The sequence below is a fragment of the Glycine soja genome, chromosome 20 (assembly GCF_004193775.1).
Source record: "Glycine soja cultivar W05 chromosome 20, ASM419377v2, whole genome shotgun sequence".
Lineage (NCBI taxonomy): Eukaryota > Viridiplantae > Streptophyta > Magnoliopsida > Fabales > Fabaceae > Glycine > Glycine soja.
The window spans coordinates 41600015-41616148 of NC_041021.1; the positions used below are offsets into that span (position 1 = coordinate 41600015).

Sequence of the window (16134 nt, forward strand, 5' to 3'; positions counted from 1 at the left end):
ATACTTGTTTTCAAACACGTTTAACACATTGTGCTACAATTTGACATCTTAGGTTCCTAACTTGGAACTCTACACTTTCCTTTTAACATCTCACACATTGCACTACAATTTAACATCTCAAATTCCTAACTTGAAACCCTACACTTTTTTTAACACCTTGCATAAACATTTTTTTCAAGGTAAACACCAATCAAGTTATTGTATAATTCACAACTTGCAACACAAGTAATATTCCATCAAGTATTAACCACACACTTATTCATAACTATATCTCATATACACAATTTAGCATCTCACAATGTCACAATCTATTATCACGTATTCACGTGTATCTCACAGATTAACACATACTCAACTTGTCATTTATATTTAATCTCAATCGCAATTTCATAATCCAAAAACGATATGTTATTAGGCCTCATGTTTATTTATATATCTTGATAACATTCATAACAATATTCATAAGATACAACATGCAAATATACATCAAATCTAATCATAATATTCTTAAACTCCAACACTTGAATAATTTTTTAAATGATATTATAACAACACTACAATTTCCTTGTATAAGCTATTGTCATTGGCAATTTCCTAAATCAGACAACAGGCAACATGTTTTTCTTGTTTCTTTCTTCTTATCTTCTAGTAGAGGGAAGATTCACTAGGTCCATGTTTCATAAGGTTAAGTAATTATCCCGAGTGCTTATGCTCAACATCTCATCTATGGTAAAATGGAGGATTTATGCCATTTTATATAATCTAAATGTTAAATCATCATTGGCCTGTGATTTTCGCAGTTTTTTTTTCTCTTAGTGAAAGGTTAAATGTCAACATAAGGCAGTGAGTTCATGTTTCATTTATGCTTCAAGTCAGAATCGAACATAATTTGTGTTTAGTAAAAGTAGAAAAAGGAGGGAATGGAAATGTACTGTGTTGGTGAAGTTGATGACTTGTGGCTTGTGCACTTAATTTTTTAGACATATTTTAGATAAAGTTTTTTTGTATTTTCATTATCAAGCTTTTAATGAAATGATAACATGTATTTTTTTAATAAAAAAACTGTAATACATTCAATTAAGGTTATTTGATATAGATCGACCAAAATAAAGGTTATTTAATATGGAAAAGAAGGTATGCATGTCATTATTTGATAGGATAACGTGATGTTAAGGACACAAAACTATCATTTTATATTTGACAATGGATCTATCGGGTTTTTAAGAAGAAAAGTTGAAAAAATTCCAAATTCATTGAATGTTGATTAATGGTTTCACCCTCACATTCTCGTTCCCTCCACAAATATCCAAACTCTCAAGTAAGTGAAATTGTTTTCTTCCTATTTTTCCACCTTGTGATCCTTGTCATCCCTTATCCAAGCAAATTATAATGATATCTTTGGAAGGTATGGAAGGAATGGACGGAAGAGTTATGTAGTGAAATACTGAATGACATACGGTTACAATAAATAATGTTTTATATATATATATATATATATATATATATATATATATATATATATATGGTAGAAAGTTCTGGTAAAAAGGAATTCGATGAGATAAGGTAGAGAGCGAAGGAAAGCAATAGAAGAGTTATGTAGTGAAATAGTGAATGACATGTTAAACTGAATTATGTTTTGTGCCGTCTCATTTGGAAAAGAACAAAATAGGGAGTTCGAGAGGGAATGGAGAAGACGAAGGACTGTGTAGATAAACTTCTGTATGAATATTTATACCGAGTTTCTATTATTTATAAGATTAAATTAATTAATATACTTCAATTTTTTGAGAAATTAAATGAGAGCGTTCTATAAAAGTAATATACACAAGTTAATTTTAACTTATAAATTTTTGTAATCTTTTTTATAAATATTTATTAAAATTTTTATCCAGAAAATACTTAAATATAAGGTTTAATTACATAATTGGTCATTAATTATAATTAAAAATTCTATTAGACTCTTCCATTATTAAAAAATTCAATCAAATATCCTAATTATTAAAAGTACAACAATCCTATCATTTAAAAACGGTGTCCTCATGATCGATAAAAAAAATTGTCTATCTACAAAATTTATGTCATCAAATTAACTAATAAAGTTGACGAAAATAACATAATTATAGTATTTTAAACAATTTAAAAAATAAAATAAAAATCCAATTAAACCTTTAATTATAATTAAGAAATAAATTGTATAATTAAACTTAAATATAATTCATCGCGTATTTTATTTGTACAGATTTGTTTCAAGTCACAAATAACGAAAACTAGTTTCAGCTCAAATTTCCCGCTTCCGTCCCCTGATTACTCTTCATCCAACTCTCTCATTCAATTCAACCGCAAGGCATAATGATTGAACCCTTAGATGTGATTCTGGTGCGGTATTTATGTCTTTTCGCATAGAAAACAATATGGCACCGAATTTTGTCATGAAAACAATAACATAGTAGTAAAAGATTAACAAAGCTTTGAAAAATATCTTGAATATTAAATAATTTTAATGGGATTTCTTAAGTGAAAAAATTGTTATTTATATTTTTTTCGTTAGAGTAAATTTATGTGAAGAAGAAATTTTTTTAAAAAGAAGATATATATCTTTTGTAAAAAAACTGTAAAAAAAATTATTTTTAACAATAAAAAATAATATTTATCTAACACAATAATATTATAATTAAATGAAAATAAAAAATGTAAAAACAAATTTTATAAAATTTCATGAGATTTTTTACTGCTGAAATAAAATGATGTATAAATATCTTATAATTAGACATCATATTTTAAGATCATAAGAAGTAACGTTTTGAGAAAGAAAAAAAAATTATATGGCGGCTTCACATGTGGCAGGTGGTGGATGTTACAGTCAGTTTGCACATGGTGGGTCACACTATGCTTTGTCACCATCTACTACTGTTTCTTAGTCATACAATTATTAATATCGTTTAAGTTGACAAGTGGGGTCTTACATCAAACCTTAGGAGCCATATTGGTCTGTTCCAAAGCCACACACTCACACACATATATGTGACGACCAATGAATTGAGTTCTTAAAAACATGAATCAGTAGTATGAGGACAGGGTTCCCCGGGAATGGGACTAGTGTTCATGCTTGCTTGGCTCATATACCCTTCTTGCTTGAAGCATTGACATAGATAATCATCATTGTTCATTCATCATCCAAAAATGAAACACAGGACATTGTTCATTTACCCTAAATCATAACTACATCTTTAGTTACCATTCATGCTGCTATACTAAATAAGGTACTTGACTGAGTGATTGAACCGATTGGTTCTAACTTCAAAATCAGTGATCTACTAGTACTTTTTTTTTCTCAGTTAATCATTTAAATGTTTATTGCATGTTATATTCCTGTCATATCAAAAGATAATAGTACCATTGCTAATTGAATAAATTTAATTAATTTCCTGCACAATTAGTATCCTATTGATGCGAAATGCCAGCTGAAGAAACCATATAAATCCCAACTGGGGCTTGCCAAAGTTGCGATATGGCATTTTCTTGTTACTAGTGCAATGGTCCAAATCATTCTATACCATCGAATCGGGAGAAATAATACTACTATCAACACAGAAGTATCTTTTTTTTTTATACATCTATTGTTTTATCTTTCTACCAAATATGTTAATAAATAATGAAATGATTCAATAAGAACCTTGCTTGCATTTATATATTTATGCACCTCTTTTTCTCAATTATATAATAAAATTAATTTAGTAGTTTGTTTCAGGCAGTTTTTTTTTAACTTTTTTTTTCATTTATTCATTTTTCTTTCTGTTGTTAGTTACAACTCTAACTTTTTCTATTTCTAGCTTCACTTATAAAAGATTTTGGATGCAAAAATGATTTGGTATTGCCCGTTGAGATTCTTTGAATATACTTCTTTAAGACAGAGTGACTAACAACACTCAAAAAGCTTTGAGATAAGTGGACTCAAGTTGCAATCTACCTGTTTTGAGTCCAAATGATCAATGTTGATGTAATAACAAAAGCTCACGATTGGCAAAATAAAGTCCTCGTGGGTATAAAGATAGATGCCCCATTAGCAATTAAGAAAAGAAAAATGTTCAGACCACGGTTTCATCATTAATACAAGATCCTGGTCATTGTTTATAGTAGTACTGATTTATTTATCGTCTATATATAAGATGCCCCACATAATAAAATATTATTGAGATACACACTTACTGAACCCAATAATGTCTCTAAAAGATCTTTGGATTATGTTCTGAATTCGTCGAAGCTATTGGTTCAATAAATCTATTTGTCAGAGCAAAGATGATCGATGACAACCAGTTTTTTAAGGCTTTTGGTTAATGTCAGAGATCATGTTTGGGCCATACAAAATTCTGTGAAAGCATCAAGCGTGTGGATTCAAATTACGAAACAGTTAAAAGAAAAGAAGATTAATTAAAAATTCTACATTTTATTTTAATTTGGTTCTTACATATAAAAAAAAATATACATTTTAGTTTATGCAATGACATACTGTTTTTTTGTTTTGATTCCTATAAGAAATTTTTTAACAGCTTTATAACTTTGGCAAATAGTAGAGACCAAATTATAAATATTTTTTGGTATAGAAACCTAAAATGTAATGTTTTATGTAAGAACTAAAATAAAAAACAATATGAAATTGTTCTAGTACACCATACACAAAAAAGTCTCACATTAATTACATAAGAATTGAGATTAAATGTAATTTATAAACACCCTTATCTCTTAATTAACCTATTGAGATGACTTTCAAGAACAAAATTATGAAAGTCTACAAGAGCCAAATCAAACAGTACTTTGAATACGATGAACTTAGCGATGCAGCAGACTTAAATTAGAATATTCGTGTGATGGCCAAGCGGTGAGCCTAACATACAGCGGACTTGAGGTTGAAATATATATATATATATATATATATATATATATATATATATATATATATATATATATATATATATATATATATATATATTCATGTAAAGACTAAAATAAAAAAAATAGTATTGATATTAAATATGAGAACCAAGGTGGTGAGAATGAAGATGCAATGAACTTGTGGCCAGAACAAAAATATAAGAACCAAATCTAATATGTTATACTTTTGGTAAATGTAACATTTTTTCATGTAAAAACTAAAATGAAAATAGTAATAACAAGGGAACCAAATTTTTAATTTGACCAAAAAAAAAAGAATGAACTTCATTTTCAAAGCGTTGGCAATTGAAAGACAATATTTTTCTTACGTACATGCACCTTTGCAGTTCGATAATTGGTGGTTGCTGCCTTTGTAATTTTTGAGAGACAACAACACTGCTAATGATGATGGACCAACATTAATTTAAAGCATCAATGATGGTTGATTTGGCCTTTTGTGGTTATGACCTATCTGTATGAAAGCTTTATCCATTTTCATGGCCTTCTAATAGTGTGTCTCAGGATAATGTTAAGTTGTTAAGATTAAAAATTAAAGTAGGTTACCAAGTGCTAAATGATTGATAGCGGAAATACAATTGAGGAGTGGTTGGATGGAAAAGAGAAGAAAGAATCCACATTAGGAAGGTAAAGTGCCATGTGCGTAGCCATGTGAACGCCATTAAATTTCTGAACATTCCAACTAATACTTAAAGATACCTCCAAGCAAGGTCTGCATGTGAGAAATCATTGACTCATCAAGTCTGAATGGATATCTAGGGCAAAAATGTATGCAAAAAAGGGTAAAAAAAACTAATATAATAATCCACGTATAAATATATATTGCGAAATATAAGAATTCTGTTTAAGATGAAACAAGCTTATGCCATGTGATCACTGATAAACTAGTAATGAGGATTTTCAATTTTCACCTGTTGACAGAAACAAAATTAAGATATCCCTATTGAGACATAAATTTTGTCATTATCGATTTTAAATCATGCAAAGGGATGATTTCTTTTTCTTCTAAACTTTATGTAAATGCATTAGTTAGTTTTTTTTTTTTTATCAACAACACATTAGTTAGTTAGTTGCGTAAAGATGAATTATGGCTTTAAACGAATTTTACCTGTAATGCTAAAGGTTTAAATTGTGAAGTTGCCATGAAACAAGCTTTTATCTAACCAGCTAGTAGAACAACCGTTAAATACCTGTTAAAGAAAAAAAATACATTTTGTCCATATTAAAGAATGAGTACTAGCCCAACTTAATGTCCTTTAAGAGAGTTGACGGGTTAGATTCTTTTTGCTTTCACTTTTGCATTTTGCACGAAGGATTAGATTCACATTATTGTTGTAATATTATAGTATAGGACAACAAACTTAACAGCAGCGCAAACAAACAAAAAGCATAACATAAAAATATGCATGGATTTTCGAAAGGAATAATGCTATTTGGTGGATAAATGCGGCTCAAGCACAGCCGCAGAAAGTTAAAATGAAACGACAAACGACGAAGTTGAATGGATAATAAGTTTTTTTTCTTACAAATATTATAAATGTAAAGTATTTACTGGTTATTTAATAGTGTGAATTATTGTAAATTATTTAATATTTGTTTTGATTTTTACATAAAAAGAAAATATTTATTATTTTTATGGATTAACTATTTTTAATAGAGTTTTTTGTTTAGTCATATTTTTTATCTACAAAATTAAAATATGAGATTTTACTTTTAAAAAAAATCCAAGTTTTAGGTTCACTTTGATCTAAGTAATATTGATTGATAATAAGTGTTTAAACTTTAAATAATATAACAATAAATCTAATGTACTAATAATGTAATTTTTTATACTATTGTCTATCGGTAAACGAAAGCAGTATACTACTTAACATGAAATTATTTTAAAAAATCCAATGATTTTATACTATTGTCTAATTGATAGCATGATTTTCTTTTTTCATATTGCTAATTAGAATCAAAGTTAAATTTAAATAGCAATTAGTCAATATGATGGAGCAATTTAACATCATTTGCCACCTTCCCAGAAGCCCGTTCATTGTTAAGGTAACGTGGCATAGACCTCTTCTTTCTTGGGGTGAAGTGTAACTCGGATGGGAGCTCTCATGGAAATCCTGGTCAAGCTGCAGGTGATGGAATTTTCAGAGATTACAACGGTATTGTTCTTGATAGTTTTGCTACCTACTTTGCTGGTCAAACATTCCTTTATAGTGAACTTTTTGGTGCAATTATGTCCATAGAAATAGCCATATCTAAGGCATGCAAGAAGTTTTGAGTGGAGTGTGACTTCCTCTTAACCGCTATCAATAACCTAATATTTTTGTTGTTTTATTGGTAAGGGTATCAAATTATCTCGAGTAATAAAGTTAAAATAAAAGTTCGAGTGTCAAATTTATAAGAACTTTATTTTTATTTAAATAAGTGAGTATATAATTTTTCAAGCAATAATTAAATTGATTTAAAAGGTTGTAAAGAAAACAGTAAATTAAATTGACATAAATTTAAATTAAAATAAACAAGAAGGTAAGACAAACAATGAAGGGAATTAATCAATTAAAACAAAAAAAGAAGAGAAAATCCAATTTTATTATAGAAGTTAAATTTAGAAGATGAGAATGTTGAGAATTTAGCCTATCAAAGTTACTCTTGATATAATAATGATTTTTCTCTAATTATGTTTATTTCAATTTTACAACTGCATCTACTCATATATTCTAACTAAGATTACTCAAGTGAAAGAGCCTAACTTATTTATCTTTTCTCCCAAATTCTTTTGCAAAGATAAAATAGTTAAATTGCATTAAGAATAGATATGTATATCAGGCTAAATAAAATCAACATATTCCTAGTGATGAAGTTATTTAGATCACAGTCTTTCCTAGTTCTATTAGAAAAAAATATTTTTCAACGTTACCCCTAAAACTTACCATGCAAATGAGTGATTAAGTTATAAACAATAAAATTAAGCTCATGAAAGAATAATGCAAAAGTAATATTCATAATAGATAGGAATAGAAATTATATAAAGAACAATTGGCTGTTAAGTTTCTAACAAAGGGAGTTTAACCTCTTATTGTCATAGAAGATTTTACAATTGCAAGAGAGAAATATTTAGTAAAAGGGAGAAATTGAGTAAGGAAATGGAGGGAATAAATGACTTCTAATGTTTGTTTCTCATTCTTGTTACCTTTATCTTCTATAATAAATTGTATTTTCTTGACTTTTCTGTGTGTTTTTTTCTTTTTTTCTCTCATTCTTTAATAGGTACAAATCAATTTAGTTTTCACCCAACCTTCGCGCTTAGCGAGTATGGCGATATTCGTGCTAAGTGTGCGTCTTATGCTAAGTGTGCCTTCACTTTCCTGGCTTGCTTTCCTAAAGTAGTTGTGACGCTCAGCGTGTTGTGTTAGTTGAGACTGCGCATCACGCTGAGCACCTAATTCGTGCTAAGCACGTATCTTCATATCATCAATTTGCTCTTTTGGACTTTATTTTATTTTTCTACTCCAATTATTTATTAAGCATCATGAATTTATCAACTTTTAATATTTTCTAAAAAAACTTAAATGATGTTAAAATTTCAATTATTTGCACAAAAAGAAAAAAATAAGAGAGAAAACTTATTAATTTCTATATAATTTATTCCTTTCAAAATTAAAAATAGGTGGTTAAATTATTTTTATAGGATTATTTTTATTCAATTCAATTAAAATTTCTTATATTCTCACGAAAGACAACTTTTGTGCATATAGATTAGTTAATTATGCAATTCATACTCAGATCCTTGGTGGGATTCGATCCTTTTTTTTAGCCTAGGATACTTTTATAGAAATAGATCTGATTTGTCTTCCTATAGGTTTAAGCCTTTCTAATCTTTTGTTTGGGAGTTTTGTTTTTTCTCTCTGGATGTTGTTATTTTCTTCTTATTTTTATTTTCAATGATATTTAAGGGTGTGGGTGTAGGGACAGATAGGTGTTAACCTGACAGGGACGTACCTGTCCTTGTAAATCCTTCTTACCTTTTTTTTTATTTAAAAAAATAGCAATAATCTTTAAAAGTAAGTATTACACTCTAATTAACTTCACTGCCTGGATGAGCTTCGGATATAGTCACATGCAAGAAAATGGAGACATACCCCATTACAATATATATTTGCATAAAAGAAGAAATGCTATCTCCATGTTCTTATGTATCATAAATTTTCTGGGAAAAAAAAAAAGTGATAATTTGGTCTAGCTCGTGAACCTTAAACATTATTCCGACATACCATTTTTGTGGCCATCGTAATTGCAATACACCTATCAGACAAGCTACCCCATGTTACAGCCTTTTGACTTGTATGTGGACCTATAAGTAATGAGGAACTTACAGTTGCTATCCCTTGGAAGGACAATGCTAACTTCTTGACCTGATGGTCCTGAAGAAAACCAAACTCTCCTATCACAAGGCTGGTATAAGCAAACACACTTTTTGTTATTCTTGTGCGTGGTCCTGGTATCATGTGTCTGTTTTCAGTTCCAAACAGAGCACATTTGGATACTGATTTTATTGTGACTAGATGTCTAAGATTTGTCTTTTGTTTATTACCAGCTAACCTAAAAACTCAAACTGTTAGGTGAAGGCTTATGAATGATTTTATATGTAACACAACTCGAGGCGATTAAGTAAATTCCCCATAAAATGACGCCTAAATCTAGGATTTTAATATTTGACATTGCGGGTAAAATTATTCAATGCTCATAGTACACTTTCACCATGATTAGCCATAGTTGGCTTCTTTATGTTAATGATTATTTTTTTTATTTACATAAATTGAAGATAAATATAAAAAAATTTATAATAATTCATATACCTTATTCAACTAATTGAATTAAATCTCTTTCATTGTTAATGACTAATCTAACCACTAATCTTTGATATTCATATTAATAACAAACAACTTTCACGAAGGCTATAATCAAAAGCTTTAAGCTACTATTAAAAGATTTAAGAAGGTTTTATATTACATTGGTTGAAAATTTTCTATAAATTCATAGTAAATTCAAATTTAAGCTTTGGTCACTAACAACAGTGGTCCTAAAATTATTACCTAATTTATGCGCAATTATTGTAGCCAAGTTAGCCCGCTCAATAATGATTCTTCTAATGTCATGAACCTAGCTAACTTTATTTTCCGTGGCTTAATGATGATCTGGCCAGGCCTTCAAAATCAGATCACTAGTCCCAAGTGTGAGAAGAGGACCGATCGACCCCCCTTGCATTCACTCTCAGTTTCGTTTCAATGTCAATGTGATCATATTAAAGCCTGAAAGCTACCCTTATAGATTGGTTGAACCAAGTTAAGAAATCCATGGTACAAGAAATCTTCAAAAGATTTAGAAATAAAGAGCAAGTAACATATGTGAAAATACAAATGGGTCGTTGGGGAAGGGGGTTCAAACTTTCAACAGAACATGCACGTTCTATGTTTCTTTATACACATCCTCCTCCAATACATCTATATATATATATATATACTCCGACTTTGACTTGCTTTTCTTTTCCGGCAAAATTGATTCAGGGTTTTGAGCTCATGAGCAGTGACAGACCAATGGTGATCTTCCACGCGTCTGAATTATAAAAAGTCCATTTCTATTTTCTTGTGAAATTACGTCAAAATTATTAGCAAAAAAAAATTATAGTTGAAAGCAACATTGATCGCAAACAAATATTAAAATTGTGGGAAATAATAATATTATATAAAAATTAATACTTCCTTTTCAATGATAATAGGATATGGTCACTCTGGCATCATATTAACGGAAGCCAATAAAAGCGAGTTCAAAATAAGATATTTTTTTGGTAGATGAGTTCAAAATAAATGGAATAGGTGCAAAATTGTTTAGTGGGGGTAGAATTGTGTCCCGTGAGTGATAAGTCCTTGTAGATAATTGAAGGGGTGCAAAATTGTGCAGTGCAGTTGCTAATTAAATTTTTTTGCATGCGAACATACTGGCCAACACAATGTTGTGTAATTAATTGCCTTGCACACTTTGTTGGGGGAAAAGCAGCATTGCATATAGGTTTTTGACTAGAATCACCCTATGAAGATACTTTGTCGTTGTGAGAGATGAAAAGAAAAGAAAAAGAAAAGGTTTTTTAAGGGTGATCGAGCCTGAGAGTAGTATTATTGCAGATTTCAACACCTTGGAAAAATCTGGCAATGTGTAGTCAAGTCGTCAATTTGCTGTTTGTCACATTCTTCTGTCAAGTAATTTTAAAGTGAATTATGATTCAAAAGAAAGTATATTTTTGTAACTCTTATATGCATTTTCTTTTCATCCTTATATTATATTGCAACACTTTATGGTGTGATATTATATCTATAAAAAAAACATCAATAAGGTGTGGGGGTCAATCAGGCGACAACTTAAAAAAAAAAAAAATAGATACCTTCAGTTCATATTAATTTTTATTTTTTTATGAAAGAGTGTTCATATTAATGTTAATACTTTCTTTATGGCTTGAATTTCTGTTAAAATTACCTTTTCTGAAGTAAATTGGAAGTATTTATTGTCATTAATATTTTATTACAACTTATTTTTCAAGTAATATTTATATGAAAGTTATCATTTCCATACTGGTGATATTTATCTAAAATATTTTTTTCATTAATCAAACTAATAATTTAAATGGTTGTAAAATCTAATTAAGTAGAAGTAACAATAAATAGACATCTCTCACATGTGTCGGTCTTGTCACGATTTTTTTTATTACAAATCATTCTTTACAAAAAATAGTTTTGTTTAAGTCAAATATGATTATATAAATGATAATTTTTCTTAAAAATGTTTAACGTAATTATATATTTAATACTTTAATTTGAGATTGATTAAATTAAATAATCTTATGTAAGTTAATTCTCGTATTTGGTGATGGTGACATTTGATCTTTTAGATAAATATTACTTTATCATCTAAATCAATTGGGTTGTACATTCTTTCTTATAGCTCGTTACTGAAAATTGCATACAGCAATCTTCTATCGGTCACACTGACCATGGATTTATGGTAATCTACCAGAGCAATGTAATCAAATTGAGATAAGGACATTGCAAAAATTCACACTTTTTTGATCAAGTTTCTTTTCTCTTGGTTATGATGGTGACCGAAGCTTGCTGAGCATAGGCTACTGCACACGAACCACATGGCCATTATGGGGGAAATGTTGACATTTTGCAGTAACATTCATGGACTGAGCTAATTAAACGGATCGGCAAATCTGGCTTACCTTGCCATGTGCTTTGAGTTTCTCTGAGTTTTTGTTTCCTCATTTTTTGTGTAATATAGGGTGGAACAAAAGAAAGAAGGAAGGCTTAGCCAAGTCAACAGAAGATTCACTTAAAAACATGAGTTAACATTTCACATGTATACTTTCTTTCCTAATTTGGTTTTCTTTCTGTTAAAATTCGTGAGGAAGTCAAAATAACAAATAGTTTTTCACTATAAAGTAATTTTGGTAATATTTGTTGTATAAAATATTTAAAATGAGAATTTTATCATAAAAATATTTGCACTTATCTTGGTAATAAATACTGGTACATGCACTAAATTATATATCTAATAAGAAATTCATATGTGTATATCTTGAACATTGAATATTTAGAATGAGAATGTTGTTGAACTAGTTGTACTCATCTCCCTATAAATATATTTTGTGTGTGTTGTTATGTTAAAAGTATAAAGTACCTAATTTTGTTGTAAAATTTAATCGATGATTTCTAATGGTTCTTCCATCTAATTAATAAATTATTAATGTTTTAGATATTTCTTGGGAAATAATTACTATTAAGAAGAATTATGTATGTAATGGCATAAAATTGTGAAAATGAATATGTGGCAATCAAACTACTCAGACTACGGGACAAACAATAAAAAATTACGAAGATGGACTAAAAAATTGGTAAAAAGGCAACAAAAGATTATAATATTCATATACTATTAACTTTTAATGGTACCCACCACCTTCCCCCACATATTTTACGTTTTGGGTAGTTTGATTTATGGGGACTAGAATTAAAGTATTAAATGCTAGAAAGGGCCAGAGCAAAGGTCCCTCCGACCAGCCTTGTCATATTTTCCACTGCCAATGTCCCTTAGAACATGGAGGAAATTATGGCATTTCCCAATCTTAAACTCTCTCTCTCTCTCCTCACACCATAAAAGCCCTCATTGAACAACAACAAGCACTTCCTACTTCCAGTCCTTCAAGCAACAAAACCATCAATCCCAAGTGAGCAAACTCAGCATGCTACACACAAGTAAATAAACAAGACCACCTCAATCATTGTGGTCGAATCCAACCAAAGCAAAGCCAAATACTTTGCCCTTCTTGGTCACTCACCACCACCCTTTTGCATGTTTAAAGGAGAAGGATTCTCATCTTTAGAAAGAAAAAAAAAAAGACAACAAAAAAGTTGAAAGAGTTTATAAAGAGATGGAGATTGAGTCAGTGAAGTGCGAGTGTTGTGGATTGAAGGAGGATTGCACCCAAGACTACATCAGCGAAGTGAAGTCCAAGTTTGATGGGAAATGGTTGTGTGGGTTGTGCTCAGAAGCAGTGAGAGATGAAGTGAGCCATGGAGGAAAAAAGGCATCAGCTATGGATGAAGCTGTGAAGGCTCACATGTCATTTTGCCGTAAGTTCAAATCAAACCCTGCAGTTAGAGTTGCAGAAGGGATGAGGCAGATGCTACGGAGAAGGTCTGACTTGTCATCTTCTCCATCTTCATCAAAGAAGTACACAAGGTCAAGCAGCACTTCTCAAGTGGGAGATTCTTCAAGTTTCCATTTGTAGTAATGAGAGAAACAGAGGATGGGAACCGGGCAGAGGCAGAGGAGACTCTGCTTTGGTTGGAATAAAAAGTTGATAGGTTTAGTTTTTTTTTCTTCTTCTTGTCATGTACAGGAAGTGCCATTTCAGTCTTTTCTTCTGTTTTATTTTTTATTTTTTCAAGTAATCTCTAGTTTGGTATCTCTAATCCTCTTTGTCGTCTCTTTGTTTACTTTCTTGGCTAACTAGAGACCTAGTTTTCAAGAAGAAAAAAATGAAAAGATGATCTCAATCAACTTTGTCTCCTTCAAAACTTTGAGAGTATTTCGACTCATTTCTGCTCAAAATGGACAGGACAAAAACCGTTAATAATGTTTCTGAGTAGAATGAGTATCTCCTTTCCTTTCATTTGTATTGAAATGGTATTTTGGGTATTAACGAACTTATTTGTTTGTTTAACACAAGTACTTTTAGAACTTTGAGTGGTAAGATAAAGTGGAAGGTTGGATTTTTCTTGGAACATTATTTTAACTTTTGCATATATAATCATGTAATAAATTATGTAATCATCAATCAATTAAGTTTTTTTTTTTTGCAATTTAAATATGAAGACCTAATAACAAATTTTGTATTTTTTTACATTTTGATTTTTAATTTAATATTTTATTAAAAGATCACTTTATCTCTAATCTTCCTAATTTAATTTCCTAAAAATGAATGTCTTCCTACACTTTCATCTTCCCCACGCAACAACCACAACCAAGCTTTTCTGATGACTCAATTGGGAGGATCAGGTCAAAGTCAACCATGCGGAGGAGGAGTTAACAAAGTTATTGTTTTTCTTACCATTCTCCCTCCAGAAAGTGGAGGAGAATTACTTGTGAATGAACAAGTAAACAATAGCAGCAGCAACGCGATTCGAAACCTGAAGAAAAGGTCTTGCTTCTAGGCATGCACTCACCATTATTTTCACTACCAACACCACAAATTTCCAAGCTATGGTTTAGGAATTCCCTTGACATCCCAATACCGAGGACGCATTCATATTTAGGAAATTAAGAGTTGAATTAGAAAGATTTAGTATAAAGTGATTTTTTTAATAAAATATTAAATTAAAAAGAAAAATATAAAATTTATTATTAAATCCTCATATTTTAATTAAAAAAAACATAAATTTGATTGACGAATGTAATTATATAATTCAAATAATATTACATAATTAAACTATGCAATATACATACTTACTGATGTAACTTATTTTAAAGTCGCATCATAGCAATGAATTTTTTTCTTAAGCCTCCTATCTTCTTCTAACATTAGTTTTTGCACTTCTAATGTGTATCTTTTGTGTGAACTCTGATGTTTTGGAATTATTTTAAATTTTAGCTAAATTAAAGTTGAGCTGGATGGAGCATTCAAGGATTAAATTTCATGAGAACATGAATAAGAGAAACTAAAATGAAAATAAAATGATTTTCTATAGCAATTATTAATTAAAAAGAAGTAGAAGGAAAAATATTTCTATAAACTTAACATCTCCATATTTTTTTCACACATTTTTGTTAGAAAGAATAATAACAATACACAAATAAATGTATATAATATATACATTGATTAATACTTTTTATTTTTATCACATTATATCACTTATAAATACATAGACATAGACATGTGTATATAATATATATATATATATATATATATATATATATATATATATATATAAAATTAACACACTTTTATCTCTTTTATCTGGATGTCTAATAACACATTAATTTCCATGCATCATTTTTTCCTCAAACTTAACATCTTCGTATATTTTTGCGCACATTTTTCTTGTTAGAAGATACTACTACATACGAAGCTAACGTACTTTGCAAGACAAGCGATATGGTGCATTGCCCGGAAGTAAATTGTTAGGTTTAAGTCGCAGTTTCTTAGCACTGCATCCCCCTCCCTAAGCCTAGATATTCGTCACACTTGACGTAGTCTTAAACGGTTTATAATACCCTAACCCCAAGGAAAAACTAAAATAGAATCAACAAACATATTCACGAAGCAACATTGATTGTCAACTTCCCTCAATTTCCAAATATAAAATTAGAATTTGTCACTATCGTAATATGGAGGGATCGTGCCATCGTGAGATGATCGTAGCCGTAAAAATTGTTTTAATAAAGAAAAACACAACTGCAGGAGATCTTGTGCAATAGTGGATAATGATTTCATCACACATTAGCAGCTGATGATAGTTTTAAACTTTATCTTTTTCATTTTTCAACTTTGTTACGTGGTTGATGATAGTAGTTTTCTTGAGGTTGAGGTAATCAAGCTATAAAAGTTTCGTTAAATGAAGGACCATCGAGTGGTTAAGA

The 16134-nt window shown here is 29.7% G+C and overlaps 1 protein-coding gene across 1 annotated transcript; it reads left to right on the top strand.

Annotated features, from left to right (window-relative positions):
- The first annotated feature begins 13020 nt into the window (after positions 1 to 13020).
- Positions 13021 to 14072, top strand: LOC114402478. Its single transcript, XM_028365059.1, has one exon. It carries the CDS (start codon positions 13424 to 13426, stop codon positions 13781 to 13783), a length of 360 nt encoding a protein of 119 aa, XP_028220860.1. The 5' UTR covers positions 13021 to 13423; the 3' UTR covers positions 13784 to 14072.
- Positions 14073 to 16134: the final 2062 nt, after the last annotated feature.